The sequence below is a fragment of the Athene noctua genome, chromosome 3 (genome assembly GCF_965140245.1).
Source record: "Athene noctua chromosome 3, bAthNoc1.hap1.1, whole genome shotgun sequence".
NCBI classification, from domain to species: domain Eukaryota; kingdom Metazoa; phylum Chordata; class Aves; order Strigiformes; family Strigidae; genus Athene; species Athene noctua.
Genome location: NC_134039.1, coordinates 32,747,727 through 32,767,981, shown reverse-complemented (window position 1 = coordinate 32,767,981; position 20,255 = coordinate 32,747,727). Strand labels below are relative to the sequence as shown.

The window sequence follows — 20,255 nt, the reverse complement described above, 5'->3', positions numbered from 1 at the left end:
CTCAGGGAGGCAAGCATACCTGTGCATGCATGTGTAAGTAATCAGAAAGGCTTGCTCAGGTGGGCACCAGACAACACAAAGAGGAAACTGTCTCAAACGGTCTAGTCATCTTTCCAAAGGCAGGGAAGTTCTTCAGAGAAAATGCTTGGATTCTTGTTCCTCTCTTATTTTTAAAGAGCCTTCTTCAGCAAATTAAATAAATAATCTAAATCCCTCCTTCTGTTGGGAAACGTAACAGGTATGTGATTCATATTAGTTCTTCGTGGAGTGGCCAGTACCACACAGATCCTTACTAAAAGCCAAGAATACTGATCAGATTTTCAGTCCTCTTCTCCCATCCTGTTATTTCTGTCACTGGGACATTGTAGCACACAAAGAAATGACAGTGAATATTTCCTTTAATGCACAGAAAGACTTGAGACCAGGCCTGAAGGCTGCATCATTATCAGAAGCTACAGCCTCTTCAGCATCTCTGTGGTGTTCATCAGCCCTCCAAAGCTGCAGACTGCAGGAGGTGACTAGTACCTCCACAAGGGCTTTTGTTTGTATCCATCCACAATAGCCTTCATAGGCCAACTGCCTGCTCATACAAAAGGTACATGGTGGAAGCTTGTAGAAATGTCTTCACTGGACCAGGCTTAAAGCTTTTGCTGACAAGCTTGTCCATAACCCAGTTTTTCTTTCTTATCAAATAAGTGGTCTCTTATGAGACACTTTAGGTTCATCTTTTTCATCTAATCACAGAAATGTAGGCTGGCAGAGAACCATAAGAGATCCCTTAGAGCATCCACCAGCTCTGAGGCAGGAAAAGATAGATTTAGATCCTGTGCTGCTGGGTATTTTTCTATGTGTCCTCCAGAAAATGAGCCTCACCAGCAAATGAGCCACACCATGTCTCACCATGCTAACAATTAGACAGCTCCCTACATATCTAACCAAAATCTTTCTGCTTGAAAATTTAGCAAGATTTCTTTTTTCTGTTTACTGTGGACATAAAAAGCAACTGACCATAATGTCCTTTCTTCAACAATGATTTAGATGTCCAAAGACTTACCTTGTTCCTCCTTCCTCTTTTTTTTAGATAAAAAACCCCTTATTTTTTGATTTTTCTTTTCTGAATCTTTTTCTGTAGCTCCTTCCCACATCCCAAGGGAATCTTTCCCAATCACGAAAGGGCCTGACATTGCTCTGTCCCAAGCAGGGGACAGTGTCACACAAGTTCACTAACTCACCTTATGTGTTCTACATTCAAGACTGAACATATCTGACCATGCGGCAGAGAGCAGTGGGACCATTTTTCACCCTATTTCAGCATGAGGGTGTACAGGAAATCTACAGTCACAGAGGCAGCTGACAGCATGCCACAGCAAATGGCCTCATTTCCAGGGAGTACTAATGTGTGCAATAGTGTAGGAGAACAGTCTGAGTAGCCTGTCTGTGAATCTGTAATCATGGCCACATCGATGGCTAGAAGAAGCAGAACAGATGCTGCTAATTGATTTTCAGGAGTTCAAAAGTCAAACAATGATAATTATAGGAGCAGCAGCAGGCAAACATTTTATCTGCTGAGGGGAGTGAGGGTTGATAGGGGCAGAGGATTAGCACATGCAGCAGGGAGAATGAATCTCTCAGCATAAGTTTCCCATCTGTCCCCCATTAAGATGGCTTGTAGTGGCACCCTGACAAAACCCATCACCTGGGGCTTTGCTCATCCAGCCAGGAGCAGGAGTCACCGGAGCATGCATGGTAAGAGATGCTCCAGGGAGCCTGCAATCAAATGACTCTGTGGGGTGGCACAAGATGTTGCTGTCATGAGCTGCATGGAAAGGTGCTCTGAATCCCCAGTGACACACCTAAGGGAAGAGGCAGAGAAACATCAGTCAAAGGGAGAGGCTGAGAACAACCTAGTAATAGAAGTGATGAAAAACTAACTAGAAATTAAAGAGGAAGAATGCCAAAGAGGGCCTCAGGGATAGTAATGTTTGTGTCATCCCCAGTTTTGCTGGGGGAAAGTGAGGCAGCAGACAGAAGGAGCTGGGAGCTAATGGAACAGGACTGTTGTGCCCTACCTCAGCAAGGAAGGTGGATGTGAGCAAGAGGTGGAGAGCAGCACTTGCCAGCTCTCATGAAGGGATCATGAACCCAGAAATAAATTCTCATCATATGTGGGATTGTAGCAGAGCAGAGGAGACAGACAATCAGTAAAGTAAAGAAAAAAGCTGGATGAAAACTCTTCCAACACACAACTCACAGACACAAAACCTAGTGTAGTACCAATCCTCTGGCTCACCTTGCAAGACCTCTGGCCCCAGCTCATTGCTGCACTGAGGCAGGGCCCTTCATGGGGCATACGGGTGGACCTCCTTTACCACCTCCATCTGCATACCTGCCCCTCTATGATAAATTCAACAGGGGTATCTAGGCACCCAAAACACACCTAGGCGGTCTGGCCAGTGAAAGAAAGAGCTTTACTAACTAGATAATTAAAAGGTAGTGAGGAAAGGCATGCAGCCTTCTGCCCCTAAGGAGCAGAGAACAAAGAAGTGGATGAAATGCAGCCTATCTGCTTATCACCAGAGGAATTGTTACCTATGGCTACAAGAGCAGAAAAACTCAGATTACTGCCCCTTTCCAGAAAGTGGTTGCTCTACACGTTATTTCATGATTATCAGCCCTACAAGGCTTCAGTCTGCCTGAAGGACACTGGAAGAGATTTATCATCATCAGAGTCTGGGGACAGCTGTAGGTCTTCTGGAAAATGAACTCCTGTTCTGAAATACCTGGTGAGGTTTTGAAGATACTTCTTCTCAAATCGGGATGAAAAATCAAAATCTCAAAAAATTTCACAGACCTGAAAGCCTGAAGTTATTCAGTCACTGTCTGCATCTTTGCTACTCAGAAAATGGAAGGCTTCGCACCTGTTTTAAAACACTTCTTCATATATACATATATATATATATGCCCCATGAGATGTAGTCCTCACAATCTACTTGCCATCTTTCAAGAATCAACTGCACCAAGCTGTACACAGCAGCAAACTGTGTCACTCAATCCAGAGGAGACTAATAAAAATTATCAGAAAGCTAAAAAACATGATCTGCCAAGAGAGACTGAACAAATCCTTGTTTAATCTACAGCAGAGATGACTGGGAGACTAGAAGCCTTCAAACATACATAAGGAAGATAAAAAGAGGAAGAGAGTAGATGATTCTCTATGTCCAACTAGGGAGATGCCAAGTAGTAATGGGCTTAAACTGCAGCCAGGAAATCTAGGTTAGACATCAGAAAAACTTTTCAGGGTAAGGAGAAAGAAGCCATGGAAGAGATTGACTCAGGATTTCATGGCGTTTCTAGCATCGAAGGACTCGCAGAACAGGTGAGACACACATCTGTCAGGAATAATTTCAGTCTAGTTGATCCCTCCCTTAGGCACAGGGAGGGACTAAATGACCTCTCGATGTTCCTTCCAGGCACAGCATCTGATTATGGATAAAAGTGTGCAGCAATGTAATTAAAGACTGAGCAATAGTGAATGCACAGAAGTGGACTGAATCAGTGTTTCTCATGCAGCCTTTCATCTCTCCTCTCCTACAGCCTGAGTGTTTGACTTGGAAATTCTCCTGCACTTTGCACAGTTTCTTCTATATATTGCCCAGAAGTTGCCAGGACAAAGCACCTTGCTAATTTAGCAAAAATTAGTAAGACTTCGGACAATTTTGCACTGCAAAGCAATGCATTTACAAAGGTATTGTGATTGTGTGATAATAATCTATGAATAATTTATGGCTTGCATTGTGACATTGCCTGGGAGCTGCTGTTAAGGGCCAGCACTCTGCTTTGCCTGACTTTATGCAAGCACGGAATAAAATTATGATCTTTGCCACGAAGAAATCTGTTTCATCCTTATATTTTAATGTTTGCATTTCCACTGAATGGAGAAAATTAAGAAAAAGAGTTTAAGTTCCAGGAATGAAAGGTATTTTTCTGTGATCAATGCTTGTTGGAGATGACTTCTGTGTTTTCAAGGAAGAACCTGTCAGTGTAAAACTCAAACAGATCAGAGTATGATTATAATAATCTGATCTTTCCACTGAGTGAGACACCCACTTCAAGGTAAAACATTTGTGTTCAGGAAGCACTGTGGGCTTTTCATACCACTAATTCCATGGTTCATCATAGTCTCATTTCAATCCAGCCTCAGCTCCTATGAAACAAAGAACTGTTCTGGTTTAATGGGCATCAAGCAGTCCCCACAGACAGCAAGGTTCAAGCAGGTCCTAGGTCTAAACCCAACATTCCAGCTCATCTTCCACTATTTGTCTGGCTCCTCTGAGAGACCATGGATATTCTCTTAGAGACTGAATAACACTCTTACTGCCCATGGTAGCCCCCAAGCCCTCAGTGAGGGTGAGACAGTATAATGCATGTGACAAGCAGGATAAAAACGGGATTGCATTTAGCTGTGCCTCCTCCGAGCCTGCAAAGCATTCCAGCAACAGATTACCCACAGTCAACCCTGCTAATAATCCCTAGCAGGATTCATGCTGCTACTGCCTTGTTTTAGTGTTCTGACAAGTGAGTTTTCTGTAAGAAAAAAATTTGGTGCCAGCTAGGCATAAATCCTCCTAGATTTTGCCTGGTGGGCTTCAGTGAAGTGTAATGGACAGAGCCTGATGTGAGGTCTCTGCAACCTGAGCTTTGTCTGCCCACCCCCTGTGCAATATCCAGTCAGTCTGCCTCCAAACATGTCCAAGAGTTGTCCACACATGCTGATGCCATGCCATACATTACCCCAGACTCCCGTCCCACTGAGACCTCTGCTGATTCTTGCAGACCATATACCTGGTCTGCAGTGTGCCAAAACCATGAGGTTGATGGGTCTTCCTGGAAACCAGGCACAAGCGGGGATCTTTCACTCTCTCCCCCAAACTCCTGCAACTACTGGGAGACCTTAGTGCCTGCCAGGCTCTTCTGCCTGCTTCAAAAGTTATTCCTCCAGCCCTCTTCTAAACGCACTTCTCCTGACAGCTCGCTATTTCATTCTCATTTCCCCAGGAATTTCTTCCTGGCTTTGTCCATGCAGGCCTCTTCCAAGTTCATGTAGAGAACAAGCAGCCAAGGAGAGAAGGCTTTCTATGCCTGGTGGGGCAAAGGGCCGTTTTTTCTAAGCCATACACATGATTGCACCCAGACCAAGCTCTGCATTCATATCTATTGAGTTGTCTGCTGAATTCCCCTTGCTTTCACTCTGACTTCTCATCTCATCACTTTTCTATATCTTATTTTCTTAGCCCTCAAACTACCCCCTCTACTTCAATTCAAATCCTTTGGGAGTGCTTGTTCCAAGCCTGGACCACTGACATTTATGTGGGAGGTGAAATGAACCAAAGATTTGCACTAGCACAGAAATCCACACCATTTCTAAAATGGTGCTTTGAGTTACATGCAAATTATTCAGAAATATGCAAATTTGGGTCCTTGAACAACTCAATACGATCTGATGTACACATCCTACTTGATGCACCATCCTATTGCAAATGACACTGGCCAGATATATCAAGTACAGTTAACACTGGCATATATTACTAAGTGTGGCTGTAGCTCAGTTGTTTAGCATATGGAACTTCACTGCCCCCAAGCCATGCAGAGAAATATTTTCTGTGTCTGCCATTGAAATCCATGGCACAGAGGAAGTCTCTTCTCTGAAAGGCAGGAAAGCTTTTGTTCAGAGGTTACAGAAGTGAAGCTGATGAATTTTTTTATGCACGCTAATGGAAGAATGTAATGGCATCCTGCATGGAGAAGACAGCAGCCTGGGTACTGGAGATACCAGTGGTCCAGGATGCAAGCAGGAGTTTGCCAGCCCTTGATAAGAAGTACAGAAAGGTAGGGGAGATTATTTGCCTGGAGCCTTCCTCTATCCTCTTCATTGACACAGTTTAAGAATTACCAAAGATGTCCTACCCTCTCCCACTTCCTCTCCTTGGTCAGAAGGATGATCACCAGCTTGGGATGCATCTGGTATCCATCTTCACTGAACGACAAATTCCTGCCTTCAAAGGTGACATTGATCAGGTACCTGCAGGAGACAAAAAAGAGCAAGGAGAATGTTAACACTTGGGAGCCTGCCTTCCCCCTGCAGAGATTAAGCCGGGATAGTACAAGCACAATGCAAACAATGGAGAATCTAAGAGGAAGGGTGTGGAGGAAACAGAACAATTACTCCAGGAATCGGGACAATCAGGCAATGCAAGGCAATTGCTCCTATTTTGTGGTGGAGAGAGGGAAGCGATGTCCCATTGTTGGCTCTCTATGGATTGCTGAAAGCATACATAAGTCTCATACACACACATGTGCCCACAGTCCTTCCCCTGACCACAAAGGGCAGAGGGATCCATAGTAATTAGCCGTGTAAACACACTCCACAGCCTACACTTTGCTCACTCTCCAAAAGGAATTTCACATGTCATCTGGGGACAGCGATGGCCTCCAGGTGAAGCAGTGAGACAGCCTCGCCCCAGCCCAAATATAGAGACAATAATAAGGGAAGCTGCAGAGAGCAGAGTAACGAGCAGTGCACCTGCGAGAAGCTCCATCCCTATCAGAGCCAGCACGCCTTGCAGGGCTCAAAGCAATTGTCTGAAGTATCTTAGGAATGGGGACAGTGGATTTTGAGATAGCCCAGTGAAAGTCCTTTTCCCTATGGTCAGAGTCATGCCTTACACCCAGCAAGATCCAAAAAAAAGGGTGATCAGGCCTGCAAATCCCCACAGCCAACGTTAATGATTCTCTTTGTCTGGAAAGGTCCTGTCACTTCTGTGCAAGGCACCCTCCTTTGGGGCATCTCATGTCAGCTGTACAAATGGACTATTAAACAGTCTGGGCTTCAATCTTGTTTATCCTAAGGCCTCTTCACTCAAATCTGGCAGCAGGGAAGACCTTTAAACAGATTGAGATTACAGCTACACTCATTCCAAGGCCTCCCTGTATTGTAAGAGCATGTGAAAGTGATATTGCTGTAAATGAGAATCAAGTCTTTTGTTTTCTTAACTGTCAGACCATCCCGAATGACACTGTGTGGAAGAGGAGGAGACAAATACATATTTCACAGTTCAGTGCTTTATATGACATTTCCATGGCACTCTGACAGTTTTCCCTGTTCATATATTTCACTTCAATTCACAATCCTGTTGCATGAAGTAGATTTTGCCTTTATACACCCTCTCTGGCACCAGTAGCATCATATCACCATGAGAGGCAGAGGTGACCAAGCTGCCTGCAGGGCTAGCCCCAGGATTCTGCCCTCCTGTGCTTTGCCTGGTTCTCCTACAAATTACACAAGCAACACTTTCATTACAGATGTGAGAGGTTCTTCTGCTCTATTACACCATGACACCAGGAAACATTTCCTGATATTCAGCTTCAGTTTGTACTTTTAAACTCAATTTGAACCAACTTCAAGAAAAACAGGCTTCACACTTTCCCACTACCTGCACACAGAGAACTCCCTTCTAATTTAATGAAAGTATTTGTAACAGAGAAACTTCTTCAAACAAATAAAAAAAACAGGTCATGATTTTACCTTCTTCCTTTTCCCAAACCTTTTTGTCCTAACTCCATTAATCAATCAAACTCATCCACTAATTCTCCATTACCAAGTGCAATCATCAATTATGTTTACTTCTAAAGGAAATTCCATACTTGTTTCATGTTGTGACCTTCAGGGGAATGAATGCATTCATGGAAACAGCCATGAGAGAACTCAGTGTGAAACATTTGCCACAGGATGATTTTCAAAGGCAGACCATTTGTTATTTTCTAAAAGCTGGACTTTTTCATCACCCAAACACTGAAAGAACCCCAAAACATGAGTCACATGGAAAATCTTAGCCACGCAATTGTTCTTAATGGTGTAAAACATCCCGTATCAGAACCATACATGCTTCTTTTCTGGCATTTCTTTCCCAGATGTTTGCATTGCTCTGGTACTGAGTTACGCCAGGCACAGACACTTGCTGGGTGTGTGCAGCCTACCACACATATGTAAGGCTCTGGTGGTGGGAAAGACCTTGCTGTGGGCCAAGATTACAGCTACACCCATTTCATTACTTCTCTGCACTAGCCACCAGAGTAAAGACAAAGCAAGGCTCCAAGAAGATGAGGATGCCATTAGCCTGATGGGAGTTGCAGCTTCATATGTCAGTAGTTAGAAAGCAGTGCCAACATCTAATTAAACAGCCTGAAATATTAAACAGTTCTCAGCCCTCTTTCCCCTCCCACCTGAGAATGATGCCATTGTGGGAATCTCCCTTGCACAGCCTGACAAGAAGAGTTCACAGAAATCAGCAACAGATATGACACAAGAGGGTGTCATTTCTGTTTGTTTTCCACCGGAAAGATTAGAACCATTAATAATAATCAAGAAAGGATCATCAGTGACTCCAATCCTTGGAGGTGCCTTGAGATTTACACTTAAAGTGGCACTAAAATCCCTGGCTTCGCACCTTAATAACTGAAATTAGTCTCCAAATTTGGCACAATAACTCTTCAGAGGGTTTGCTCTCGAATCCATTAGCAACATGTTTACAAAAGTTTGCAGGAACAGTGCAGAAGCAGCTCCCCCCACAGCTTTCCCTGCACTCCTGTGGCTTGCTGGGTCTTATCACCTACACAGGGATGCAGGGTGAAAGCAGCTCGTGGGTAGCTGCGGCACTTTCTTGGGTGCACTGAGCAAGGGGACTCCTGCGTAACAAAGCATCAGGGCTTGAAGGACTCCTTGGCAGGCCAAGTCAGCAGCATGCTGCAAGGCAGCCACACTTGAGTGGCTCTGCCCTCTCCACCGCTACCACAGAGACAGTCATCCTCTTCAGCAGCAGAGCTGCCCTGGTACACCAACACTACTGCTGCCTGCCTGACCAGGGCGACTTGTTTCCTCCCTAAAGCCTACACACACTCCAGTCCCCAAACAAGCAACCAGGGGGCTGGGAGACTCCCTAGCATGTCTGCACTGAGAGCCACCAGCTGCAACAGGGGCACAAAACAAGGACAGCAGGCTGTGCATGCAGGTGAGGTAACCCAAGATGAAACTGCCTGTAAAAGGTTTAATTCATGATTCCCTGGATGGTTTGGACTCCAAGATAGAGAGAGAAAGAGAAAGGGGGCATAGGGGGGGCAGACACAGGAAATTTAATTTACTTTGTTAGAAACACCTTTCAGCAAAGAATTTTGCTTATGTGGGCATTTCTGGAGCTGCTCGATGCGAGCACAGGAGAGTCAAGATTCTTCCCCAGCCCAGTGGAGATTCAGCAGTTACAATACCCAAACTCAGCCGTGTGGAAGCAAAACACACACAACGCTGTGAAAACAGGCTGACATTGTGAGCCCAGTGGTACAGACAAGCAAGCAGGCACAGAGAAGGAAGTGACATGTCCTTGTGTACAAAGTATATCAGACTTAGGGGGGACCCGACTCCCCAGCCTATGCTCTGACCGTTGGGTAACATCACTTGCCCTAGATGTGAAGCTGTCAGCCCTAAAAGCTAATGGAGTGTTTCAAAGGATGGTTGGCATAGGAAACAGAGCATTAAAACCACATCAGATGGCCAATTTAGGATAGCAGAGAGATGATGACATTTTAAATGGTTTCAGCTAGTGACAGAGAAAGCCTGAAGAGGCAAATGTGGCAGGCAGAGGGGGCTTGGGGGTAGACAAGGAGGGTGTTAACTGAATTTTTCTCTGCCCCAGACACAGCTCTGAAGAAGATGTGTTCAAAGTCAGCACTAACCACTCCTAGTTCTGCCTCCAGTGTCTTGCTGGGAATCAGCTCCTGAACCTGCTGACTGGGTGGGCAAATTTAGACATTGCCTCAGTTCAGTCCATCCACACTCCCTACCCCACACATGTGCATGCGCACACACACACACACACACACACTCCCCTGTGCCCTGTCAGTGCTAGTTATGCTCCAATGAGACAAGCAGTCAGTCTGAAACGGCATGATTATCCTAACATCAACCACTTCCCTGGATAAGACAGGCCATATAAATAAAACAGCCTCTCCACCATCAGCATCAGGGAGTCATCTTAACAGTCCAGCACACGAGGGAAAAACAGAGTGTAGGTGGAGGGTAGGGAAAGAAAGGCTATGGAATACCTCTGCTCGAGAGGATTTGCCCGGGCAAAAGGCAGGTGGGGTGCAATGCAAGATAAGGGGATGGGAATGTAGAGCATCACCAGCCTCTTTGGAAACTCACTGTAATGGGAAACACTGAGGCCAAAAGTAACAGCAGTGAGGTGAAGATGCTGCAAGGCCTTTACCCCACAGAATCTGCATGGTGAAATAGCCTTTTTCTTTTCCCTAGAGACAACATTAAAAACCCATCAGCCAGAGGTACCGGGGACAGGCATAGCTGCCTGCCCAGACCCACTTCACGTTCAGGAAAGAGCAAAGATGAGCACATGACTGCATTTCAGCACAAGTGCTCACAGCTCCAAACCATGTTCCCTTGCTCAGCACCAGCAAGACCTACCCAGCGTGGGTTGATGCAAAACAGCCTTGGCAGAGTGCATCAGTCCTGCCCTGCAGCAGGTCCTGTCCACGCCACATGCCTACTCCTGGATGAGGATGGACAGACAGAAAGGTGGGTGGACTCAAAGGATAGGGAAAAGGAAGTTTAGGACCAGTGGGAATTCTGACCTTCAAGTGGCAAGTGATTGACAAATAAAGATTTAACCAGCAGTAACTATGCTGTTAATAGCTGCTGCTCTCATCTGAGAGACTGAAATAGTGTAAACTTTTTTTAATGAGAAAACTGCAACCAATCCCTTCAACTGCTGATTTAAACCTCCACTCTCTAAATCCAGAGAAAGCTTAAAATAATAGATATTTTTTCTCCATACCATTGCTCAACATTTCCGTGGCTGACTCTGCCTCAGAGGACAGACAATACATGCACAGCTAACCAGACCCAGCTGTGAGTGCATGAAGTCTCTTGAGATAAGACAGTCTCCAAGGATATAAAACCCAATTGCTCACTCCTGAAAAGGTGAGCATGAGCTCCATCTGGGTCTTCAATCAAATGTCCCCATGGCTGGCCCTGACCGAGTGTTTCAGAGGCTCTTCCATCACTCACTGCGCCCTGCACTGCCCCAGCCTCCTGCTCTGCCTCCCACTGCTACAGTGTCGGTGCCTTGCAGAGTTGAGAAAGGTAGGCACATCTGGTTGTGTCTGTGTAACATCTGTCCAGTGTCAGGTACGATTTACAACAAAAGGATTCCACACAAAGGGCACGAGTGCAGCTGCTTTTACGTAACAAGGGGCATGGACTCTGTTCTTTCTGCTATCATGATGAACAAAACCAAAACAAGATAGAAAAAAATAAATAGAAGCAAGCATTGACTAGGAAAACTGAATCTTAAAGGAGCAGTATCTCACTCTTCTTCATTTGGTCCTTTCTCTCTTACTGTCAGTGTTAGCAATGAAACTGGGGGGATGCACTGCAAGAAAGAAAGCAGGCGTAGAGAAGAGACTAATCAAATTCCAGATTGTGCAGGCATCCTGCACAAGAAAATCTGTACAGGCTTCAGCCATTTAATATTACTGGGAACAAACCTGACCTACTGTCTTAGAGAAACCCCCAGCACTCAAGATTGTTTTCATTAGGCAAAATGGTTGGGAGAGCACCTAGATTAGGAAATATCCCTCAGGCTACAAGACAACAGAGATATAAGAGATTAATTTGGTTTCTCCCTGCTGTCCACACCTTTTTAAAAGACAAGAGGGCAGATACTGGGCTGGAATAAATCACTGTTATTCAGCAGACATCTATGGAGTGATACTGTTTGATATGCTGAGATTCTGGCCCCTCACCTCTACGAAGATGAATTTTCTTGATGTTTGATCCTGACCTGTGAGATATCCCTTTCTGGAGGAAGACAAATTTCTACCGATCTGTCCTTGCTGATCCTCCATCATATTCGCAAAGTTGTTTTGAAAACAGTGTATATGTGTGCTGAGACTTCCTAGTGACAGCTCCTATATACAGTGGAAGGATGAATCTTTTCCATCACTCCCTCTCTTAATCATTAAAAAAAAATGGTACTTCCATTTTATTTCCCATTTCTTCTATTTAGTTACCATGAATTTGTCATTTCAGAAAGACTCTGAGCTGACAGTTCCTGGGGACTGAGGATATATCTATCCTTAGAGTACATAGTGAGCCAGAGCAATAGCAGGGCTGCTTTCCTACATGCATTGCTTGATCTTAATGAGATGGGACCATTCCTGAGAACAAGAAGAGAAGCTCACTTTCCACAGTCTGTGCAGACCCCCACCTCCCTCCTGAAAATATAAGAGGAAACTCAAGCACTGCAGCACAGGGCTTTGAAGCATGGACAGATGTCCATCAGAAAGCAGAGGGAGGATTCATTGTGCAGGGTCATCAAATTACTCCCCAACGGGGAACATGGGGTCAGCTTCAACCTGGGGCAGAAATGACAGTAATAACACCTAGGTGAAAGACTGGAGATTTAGTCCATCCAAGTTTCATGAAGGGGAAACAAGAATATAAAATTCCCATGCTCTTAATCATAAGACAGTAAATTATTTTCTATGTCAAAATACTCAATTTTAAACCCAACATATTTGATTTACAACTTTTCTTCCAAAATTATCTTTTTTGTTGGAAAAATGACACAGTCCTAAATAGCTTGAAAATATACCTCTACACCTTCTGGCCTCACTAGAAATAAAACAGAAATAAGGAAAAGTGTTTTAAAAGCATACTCTGGTTAAAGCTGGAAATATCTATAAATCTCATAGGGAATCAGTCTATTCTCAGCAAGTTTTTTTAATCCAAAAATCTTTGATAAAAACAAATATACTTCTGAATTTACTCACCAAATCTTTAAGTAATAGAAAGTAGCTAACAGAAAAATAGCTTTAGGATCAAATTTTTTACAGGAACTGGATAAAATAAAAACTAAATGTTCAGTCCAAAATTGGATCAAGCTGCAAAGCTTTACTGAGTTAATAAATTCCTGCCTATTACTTTTTTAAAGTATTATTTTTTATTGCTACATCTTTCCATCCTTCCTTAATCATTAGGAACAGATAACATATCACTTTTCTCCAAAGTAAAACTAGTCTTCAAGGTATTTCTCCCATTTGAAAGGACTCAAAATTTGCTTATATGGGGCAGTAAAAGCACAGAAAATTACATTTGTCAGAACAGCCAACAGTGGGTCAGAATTATGTCTTGGCATCCACCTAACACGTCAATGATGGAAACTATACCACTAGGAACAGGCAAATACTGAAAGGTTAAGAGATGTCCTTCAGATATGTTTATCTGTCTTAAGGCACAGTCATACAAACATTGATGGGACAAGTAGGCACAGAGCAGAAGTCAAATGAGGTTCTTCACAGGGATTTTTCACCCAGGATGAAGTTTTTCAAGCTGTCAGTTTGCAGAGCTGTAAAAAAATATTCCAGTTGAACTACTGTCCCCATAATCCCACTGACAACAGCCTTACTTTTCTTAATAATTTTTGCCCATCCCTTCGAAATCTCCCATGGACCCGTATGGCTGTGGACCACAGCTTAGAACAACTGGACACGTAGATGTGCGTGTCAGCATCCCCTTTGGTCTTCTGAAGGTGGCTGGTATGCTGATAGTCAACCATCAGGGCATCTCAGTATTTACCCAGAGCTCATTCCAGTTTCTGTCTTGGGAGTCAAGACCAGCAAGCAGGTGAGCACATCAATTTTCCTCTAGAGCTTTCAGGACTTTCTTGCTTGCAGAAAACCACTCAAATCTGCCACAAATGTCCTCTCACTGATACCAAAAGCCAGACAGGGCTAAACTAGCTGGAGAGACTGAAATAAACCCCCTTATTAATTTTTTGAAACAGCAGAATAACTTAAGTTTTTTGATCCACCAAGAAACCACAAGCAATTTTGGGGTTTTTCAACGTTTATCAAGTGTTGAAAGCATTCATGCATTTGCAACGGCAGCAAAATCGCCGTACTCGTGGGAGCAGAGGCATTGACTGCAAGGAGACTCATCCAAAAAGTGTGTGGATTTTCCTGGGTCTGTAGCAGTTCGGCCAAGATGGCACTCTTATCACTTTCTTCCCTATCACATCTCCAAGGGGGAATCGATTAAAACAAACAAACAAATAATCACTCCTGTCAGTAAGCGTCTGGAGGTCTGGAGGCTACTCCTCCTTTGCCAGAGGAGCCGCTCTCTCTCCACTGCTGCTCCCTCTCCCTTCTCCCTCTTTCTCTCCCTCCGTGGGTTGATGTTTCCATGGAAACGTGTTCTTTAGTACTGCTGAAATTACATTGCATTTAAAGCATTAACCCTTCCTTGGGCTGAAGAAGCTCTCAGAACAATTATGTGGTTTTTTTTTTATTATTCCCTCTCACCTTTAAACTTTCTTGTGATTTTTTTTTCCTTGCAGCATTAGGAAAACCTCATTTTTCCCGCTAAAACCTTCCAGCTCGCTTTTGTTTGACAAGGGGCACAGGATGCGTCACCAGTTGGCTAGTGTCTGATTTAAGACTTCTTTTTTCTTTTTTTTCTATGCAAAACCATTAACGTATTTCTTTCCACACTGCATGCAAAAAGGGAAAATGTTGCAGCAGCAAAGAAAGTGAGGAGTGAGATAGAAGGACAAGCAAGCCAACCACGATCTGGCACATGTGGAGAACACAGCTTCAGTTAATACCAGAGCTGAACCCCTTGTAGCCCTGCACTGAGCTGCAGCTTCTTCACTGCAAACTGCCATAATCACAGACCTCACCACTCCTTCTCGAGCCTGCTTTCTCTTCCTCTTAACAATCATGTCTGTAATTAGCCGCCCTTGTCTCCACTTGCAGTAGCACTCCAAACCCTACTGTAACACCTGCTGCAATCAGTACCCTCTCACCACCAGCACCCTTCCCTGTGCCACTGCTTCTCTACCCAAACTGCCATCTCTGCCATCCTGCCCGTTGGCTCTTTATTGCCAGTCATCACCTTCATCAGCACTTCCAGTGCAGCTGTTTCTGGGGCACTTCACTGCAGCCAGCTCAACCACATGACCACTGGCACTTTCTGTGCTCCCAATGTGGCTCTGAAAGCCAAGATGTCCCTATCCAGGTGCTTCACGGACCCCAGGTCTCAACTCAAAAATTACTCTGTAAAACCTTCAGCCCGCAGTCTTTGCTTATCCCCACCCTGGTCACAGCCATAACCCCTCTGTGCTCTTCTTCCACTGACATCATGTCTTTTTCAAACACTGGAAAAATATAAAAGGGAGATAAATACCAAAAATCTCCTTCCACTCTTTCACCTGTGTTCCTACACTCAGTCATGTCTCCTTTCTGCCTTAAAGTCCTATGACCTGTCAGCTTGCAAACCCTTTTCATTACCTCTACCTGGACAGCTACAGGGTCCATATTCCCTTGCACCATCTATTTTGGGTTTCCCAACACACACTGAATGCTTCAGGCATATCTCACCATTCTCAACTCTTGCCCCAAAAGTCAGTGTGAAGGCTCCTGCTTTGAGTTGGGTGCATCTGTAGTGCCATGAGGATGGATCAGTGTGGGAGGGAGATGCTATTCTGAAATGAATGATAAATATGGATAATAAACTCAACCTAAGTCTTTTCTGCCTCTCTCTAGTGGGTTCCCAATACGGGAGATAGAAATATCATGGGTACATTTTGAACACGGCTGGGAACACTGCCAAAGTCCTACTCAGAGTTCACACATTTACATCATTTATATCACATCCGACTTGTGCCTTGTATTATTAACTTTGTTGAGTGTTCTGTGATGTAGTTTGTAGTCCAGGCTCTGTTAAATAAAGTTACACACCCTCTCTCTTTTCCTTTTGGTAAAAGAGAAATTGATGTCTGGGGCTACACAAGGTCTTACTAAGCACAAGGAGGGCGACTGCATCTGCTGATACAGTCAGTGTACTCCTACATTCTCACACAGTGCTCTGGAAGACCTTTTGAGATCTATCTATGGGGCCTGCAAGGTACAAAATGAAAGGAAATGTTTGCCTCCTGATCAATAGTTCAACTCCTAGACTAGATTGGTAGTAACTGAAGATTCTTTTCTCTGCTGCTGGATGTTCAGGACCCTCTGTGAAACATACAGATGGGATCCACCTGACAGGTGCCCAACATGGCACTGTGACTACTTCTTCCTCAGCAGTGTCATAAAAGAGGTTGAAGACAGGAGACAAACAACCCAGATCATGGGACTGCAGAAATTATGTTTGTCTAGAACAGAATAAAAGCATAACAAGGAAAGAGGTAGAGCACTGATGGCAGATCAGGCTTTTAGCTTTCTGTGGGACAGACCACAGTCTATGGCAGTTGAAAGTCCATCATCTTCCAGGAATTCATGCAAAAGAAGAGGAGCTAGAATGACCCAGCATTGTGACTTTACGGTTTTGTAAATTGATAATTTTTCCGATAGCCTGAAAAGACTCCAGGCTATACTCCATCACCTACTCCACATGCCCAATTTAGACTCTCTGACTACTGAGGCATCTGATGCCAGGTGAGCAGCAAGTGATTCAGATGCCTGGTACACACAGACAATGGGGAGAGGTAATCACAATGCGTAGAGGTTAGGTGTCTGCAGCAGGCTGCCTGAATGTAGTTGTCTATATAGAAAAGAAACAAAAAGTGCATCCTTAGTGTTTCCTGAACAAGAAAAGAGAGAGAAAGAGTCACCTTCAGCCCATGTTGCTGCATCTCCAGTGAAGTAAATGTGCCATTTTACTCTAGAGCTGCATTTGATCTTAAATTACTCCTCTGCTTCTTCTCTAAGAAAAGGTCAGTTTAAAGAAGCCTCAGGTGTGATGCTAACATTGTGTTCAATAAAAGATTCTCAGGAGGTCTGAAATAAGTACAAGGTGCAAATTTAGGATATATTATCTGAATCCTTTCCCTTCTCCCTCCGGAACAGTCAGAATATTTCTTTGCTCAGGAGACTTCCAGTACTCCTTGGACCTAGAAATACTGTGAATATGGTTTTCCAACATGCATCTGAGGATCCCAGGCCACAGTGCCCACTGTGGGAAGCCTGAACACAGCACAGATGGAAACAGCATGCGTGCTGGGAGACCAGAACATTTCCATGCGGAGTGCAGCAGAGGGTCAATTCCCACATCTATTACCATACCACAGCTCCCTCTAGTTCAACCAGCTCTGCTACCCAGAGCAGCAAAGCTATCAGAGTATCCCAGTGCTTTTCAGAGATATCTAGGCAAGTCTATTTAATTTGAGCAGAAACTTAAATGATTTCACCTTTAATTGGTGCTTAAGCTAACAAACTAAAATGTAACCCACAAAGCTCACACACAAGTCCTGATGAGTGTGGGCATACCCTGAAAGCTTGGAAAATAGCATGAGCACCAGGTGGGATAATGTGGGCTCTTGTTCTGGTCTCATTCAGTACCTTTGGCTGCATCATTTCCGCAGCTCTTGCTGTGCACATACTGTGGCAGCAAATGAGTTGTCTGTACCCTTTTCTGTTGGCAGCAGTCACTGTGATCACTTCAGAAAAAGCAGCCTCCAGAGGAGGCACCTTTCAGAAATCTCTCACTCCTCCTTTTTCTCCAACATGTCTTGGGCGCTTAAACGTCACTGATTCAGATTCCGGACTCCAAACGACACAGTGCTTCAAAAAAACAGTCATAACCTCCAGTGTCCCATAAGCAATTCTCAAAGCCATAACCTTGACATGGTGCCCATCAGCTGGAGCTCTCCTCTGCAGCTTCCCACCACCCTCCCTCCAGGAGGATCTCAGAGTCCAAGACAGAGACTTCCCTCTTACCCAGGGACAAGGTTTTGAAGAGGCAGATGGAGCCTCCCCTGCCCACATATTAAACTGAAAAGCAAACTTTTAACACCAAAAAAAAACCCCCACCAACGGGGGGTGGGGGGTGGGGTGTGTGTGATCTGAAATTCTTTGTGGATTATGACTTTTCCATGGCAACAGGCTTGAGAAACAGGAGGGCTGGGGAAGGGGGCGAGGAGAGGGAGGGAAAGGAAGGCATAGCGTTGAGGAGTGAAGGAGCAACACTGGTACATTTCCATGGAAACTCTCTTGCATCCGCTGCCAACTGCCAAAGTCAGTCAGGATCCCAGAAATGGGTTTGGAGGGGGACCTGGGAAGGACTGGGGGGATGGGAGCCATCACCTGGCCAGCTCCGAGGGTACCCCATACCACAAATCCAGCCCCACTCCTTTCCCCCTTTCCCACCAGCCATGACACTCATAGTGCCCTCACCTCTGCCAGACAGATCCAAATTTGGCCCAGCTGAAGAGTGGGAGGAAATACAGATCAGCAAATAAATCAACTGTGGTGGATGGGAAGGAGCAAGGCAGAGAGGGGTACTTTTTCTGATAGCCGTTGGTTTGCTTTTCACCTTTCTGGATCGATTTGGAGCACGCAGATGTATTTGTTTTCACACCACAGATGGCTGTGGAAAGTGGATGTCACTCCTAATCACAAAAATCAAGATGGAAATGTTACTTCCCTGCAAACTTAGCTACTGAGGCAAGAAGGGCTGTGTCTGACTAAAAGTCACCAGGTCACAAGGTCCACGTTTGCATCGGGCCACATCTCTTTTGACTGTGCGTATCCCACTCAATACAGCAAATGTTCCAACCTACCTCTAAGACATGACAGATGCTACCATGTTGCAGCCAAGTGAAAAATTAAAGGAGATTCTGCTAATGGAAATGAAGCACACTGTGAAAATGAGTTAATACTGCCTTCTAACCCTCTTATGCAACACTTGGAGGGCAGGCAGCTCAGTGAAATGAATGATCAGCCATTCATACCCCTTTGCATGCTGTATTTCATCAGAAAGCCTTTTGCCGCCATAAGAAGTGGTCAAAGACAGATTTTGCAGAAAGAACTTAAAAAGGGCTGGCAACTTCTGTGAACCCTTGCTAGTATTTATAGTTGTACCCCTAGGATGGTAGGGGATGGATGAGTCGTTTCAGGCTGCAGACGGCTGCAGACGGCAGGAAGGAATTGACTCCTACTCCAACCACACAACTGGCTAAGCAAATTGTGGAGGAAGATTCCCTTCTCCTGAAGCATCTGTTATCACCCATCTGATTGCACAATGAATCAGTAGTATAAGGACAGACTGCTGTGAGGGTGGGGGAAGAGGGAGAGAAAGATTGCAAATCCGTCATAAAGGAAGGAGATGCTAGTTTCCACTTTGTCACAGGATAGGACATGGACCAAACAGAAAGGGTCTGGTTTGTATACTTTTAAGCTATGTGTTTGGATTACTACTGATAGTATAGCACCAATGAAGTAGCTTAACTTTTAAGGCAACAGTAGCTTGGTTTTCCCACATTATCTTTCAGAGGAGCAGATCCCAAACTGCTCTGCACTCTAACCATTCATCTCTCTAAATCATTTGCTCTGATGAAATAAAGCAGCCAGCCTGCACTGACAATGCTGCAGCAGAAGCAAAATCCTTACCCCTGTGCTCCATGCACAGAGCTCAATCACAGTTCTGCTGAACCACAAGTGATTCATCCGCGCTGCTCTTCTTATTACTGAAATTGGACCCAAAGCCCGGGCCACCGGGCCACTTCTAAGATATTTTCACCACAAGTCATATTACCTGGGATAAAGGGAATGAGCATGGACAGTGGCAGCATTTTTTCCAACTTTCCGATGAGGGAAGAGGAGCTGACTGACTATTCTGAGCTCCATAACTTCCTAGGTGTCTGATACAAAGAGACCACAATGATGCCTGCATGACCTCAGCATCAGGGTGAAAATTGTCAATATTGGCCCAGTCTCCTACCTGGACTATTGGTAGGACTTGAAACCAGTCCGCAGTTTGAAGGAAGAAAAAGGAAATTATAATAATGACCTGTTAAGGATTTAAGTAGTAATTGGTCTGATTCAGAGCCTGGACAAGGTACCATGCCCCATGGGCAAGAGAAAGCTGTGAGGGCTCCCTCTCTGCCCCAATTCTAATGGACTAGTTGAGACAACAATGTGATCCCTACCTGAAAGACACAAGTTCCCTTCTCCAACAAAGCTGCATCTTTGACTTCATCAAAAGTGAGGGCAGGAGCCGAAGGACACAGCTCTCCTGAGAGGACACTTCTCAGCCCAGAGCCCTTCAGTGTGCATACAACAACTAACCATGCACCAATAAAAGGAGCCAATCCCAAATATTTTCTTCCTGACCTCACCATTGCAATTACCCA

General features: G+C 44.6%; 1 protein-coding gene across 1 annotated transcript in view; it reads right to left on the bottom strand.

Moving 5' to 3' along the window:
- The window catches only part of GRIN2B (glutamate ionotropic receptor NMDA type subunit 2B), a 207,041-nt gene that overhangs the window by 71,484 nt on the left and 115,302 nt on the right, over positions 1-20,255 (bottom strand). Inside the window, exon 5 of the mRNA XM_074901403.1 lies at positions 5,965-6,079. Coding sequence (XP_074757504.1) covers positions 5,965-6,079 — 115 coding nt within the window. The remainder of the gene's footprint in view (positions 1-5,964; positions 6,080-20,255) is intronic.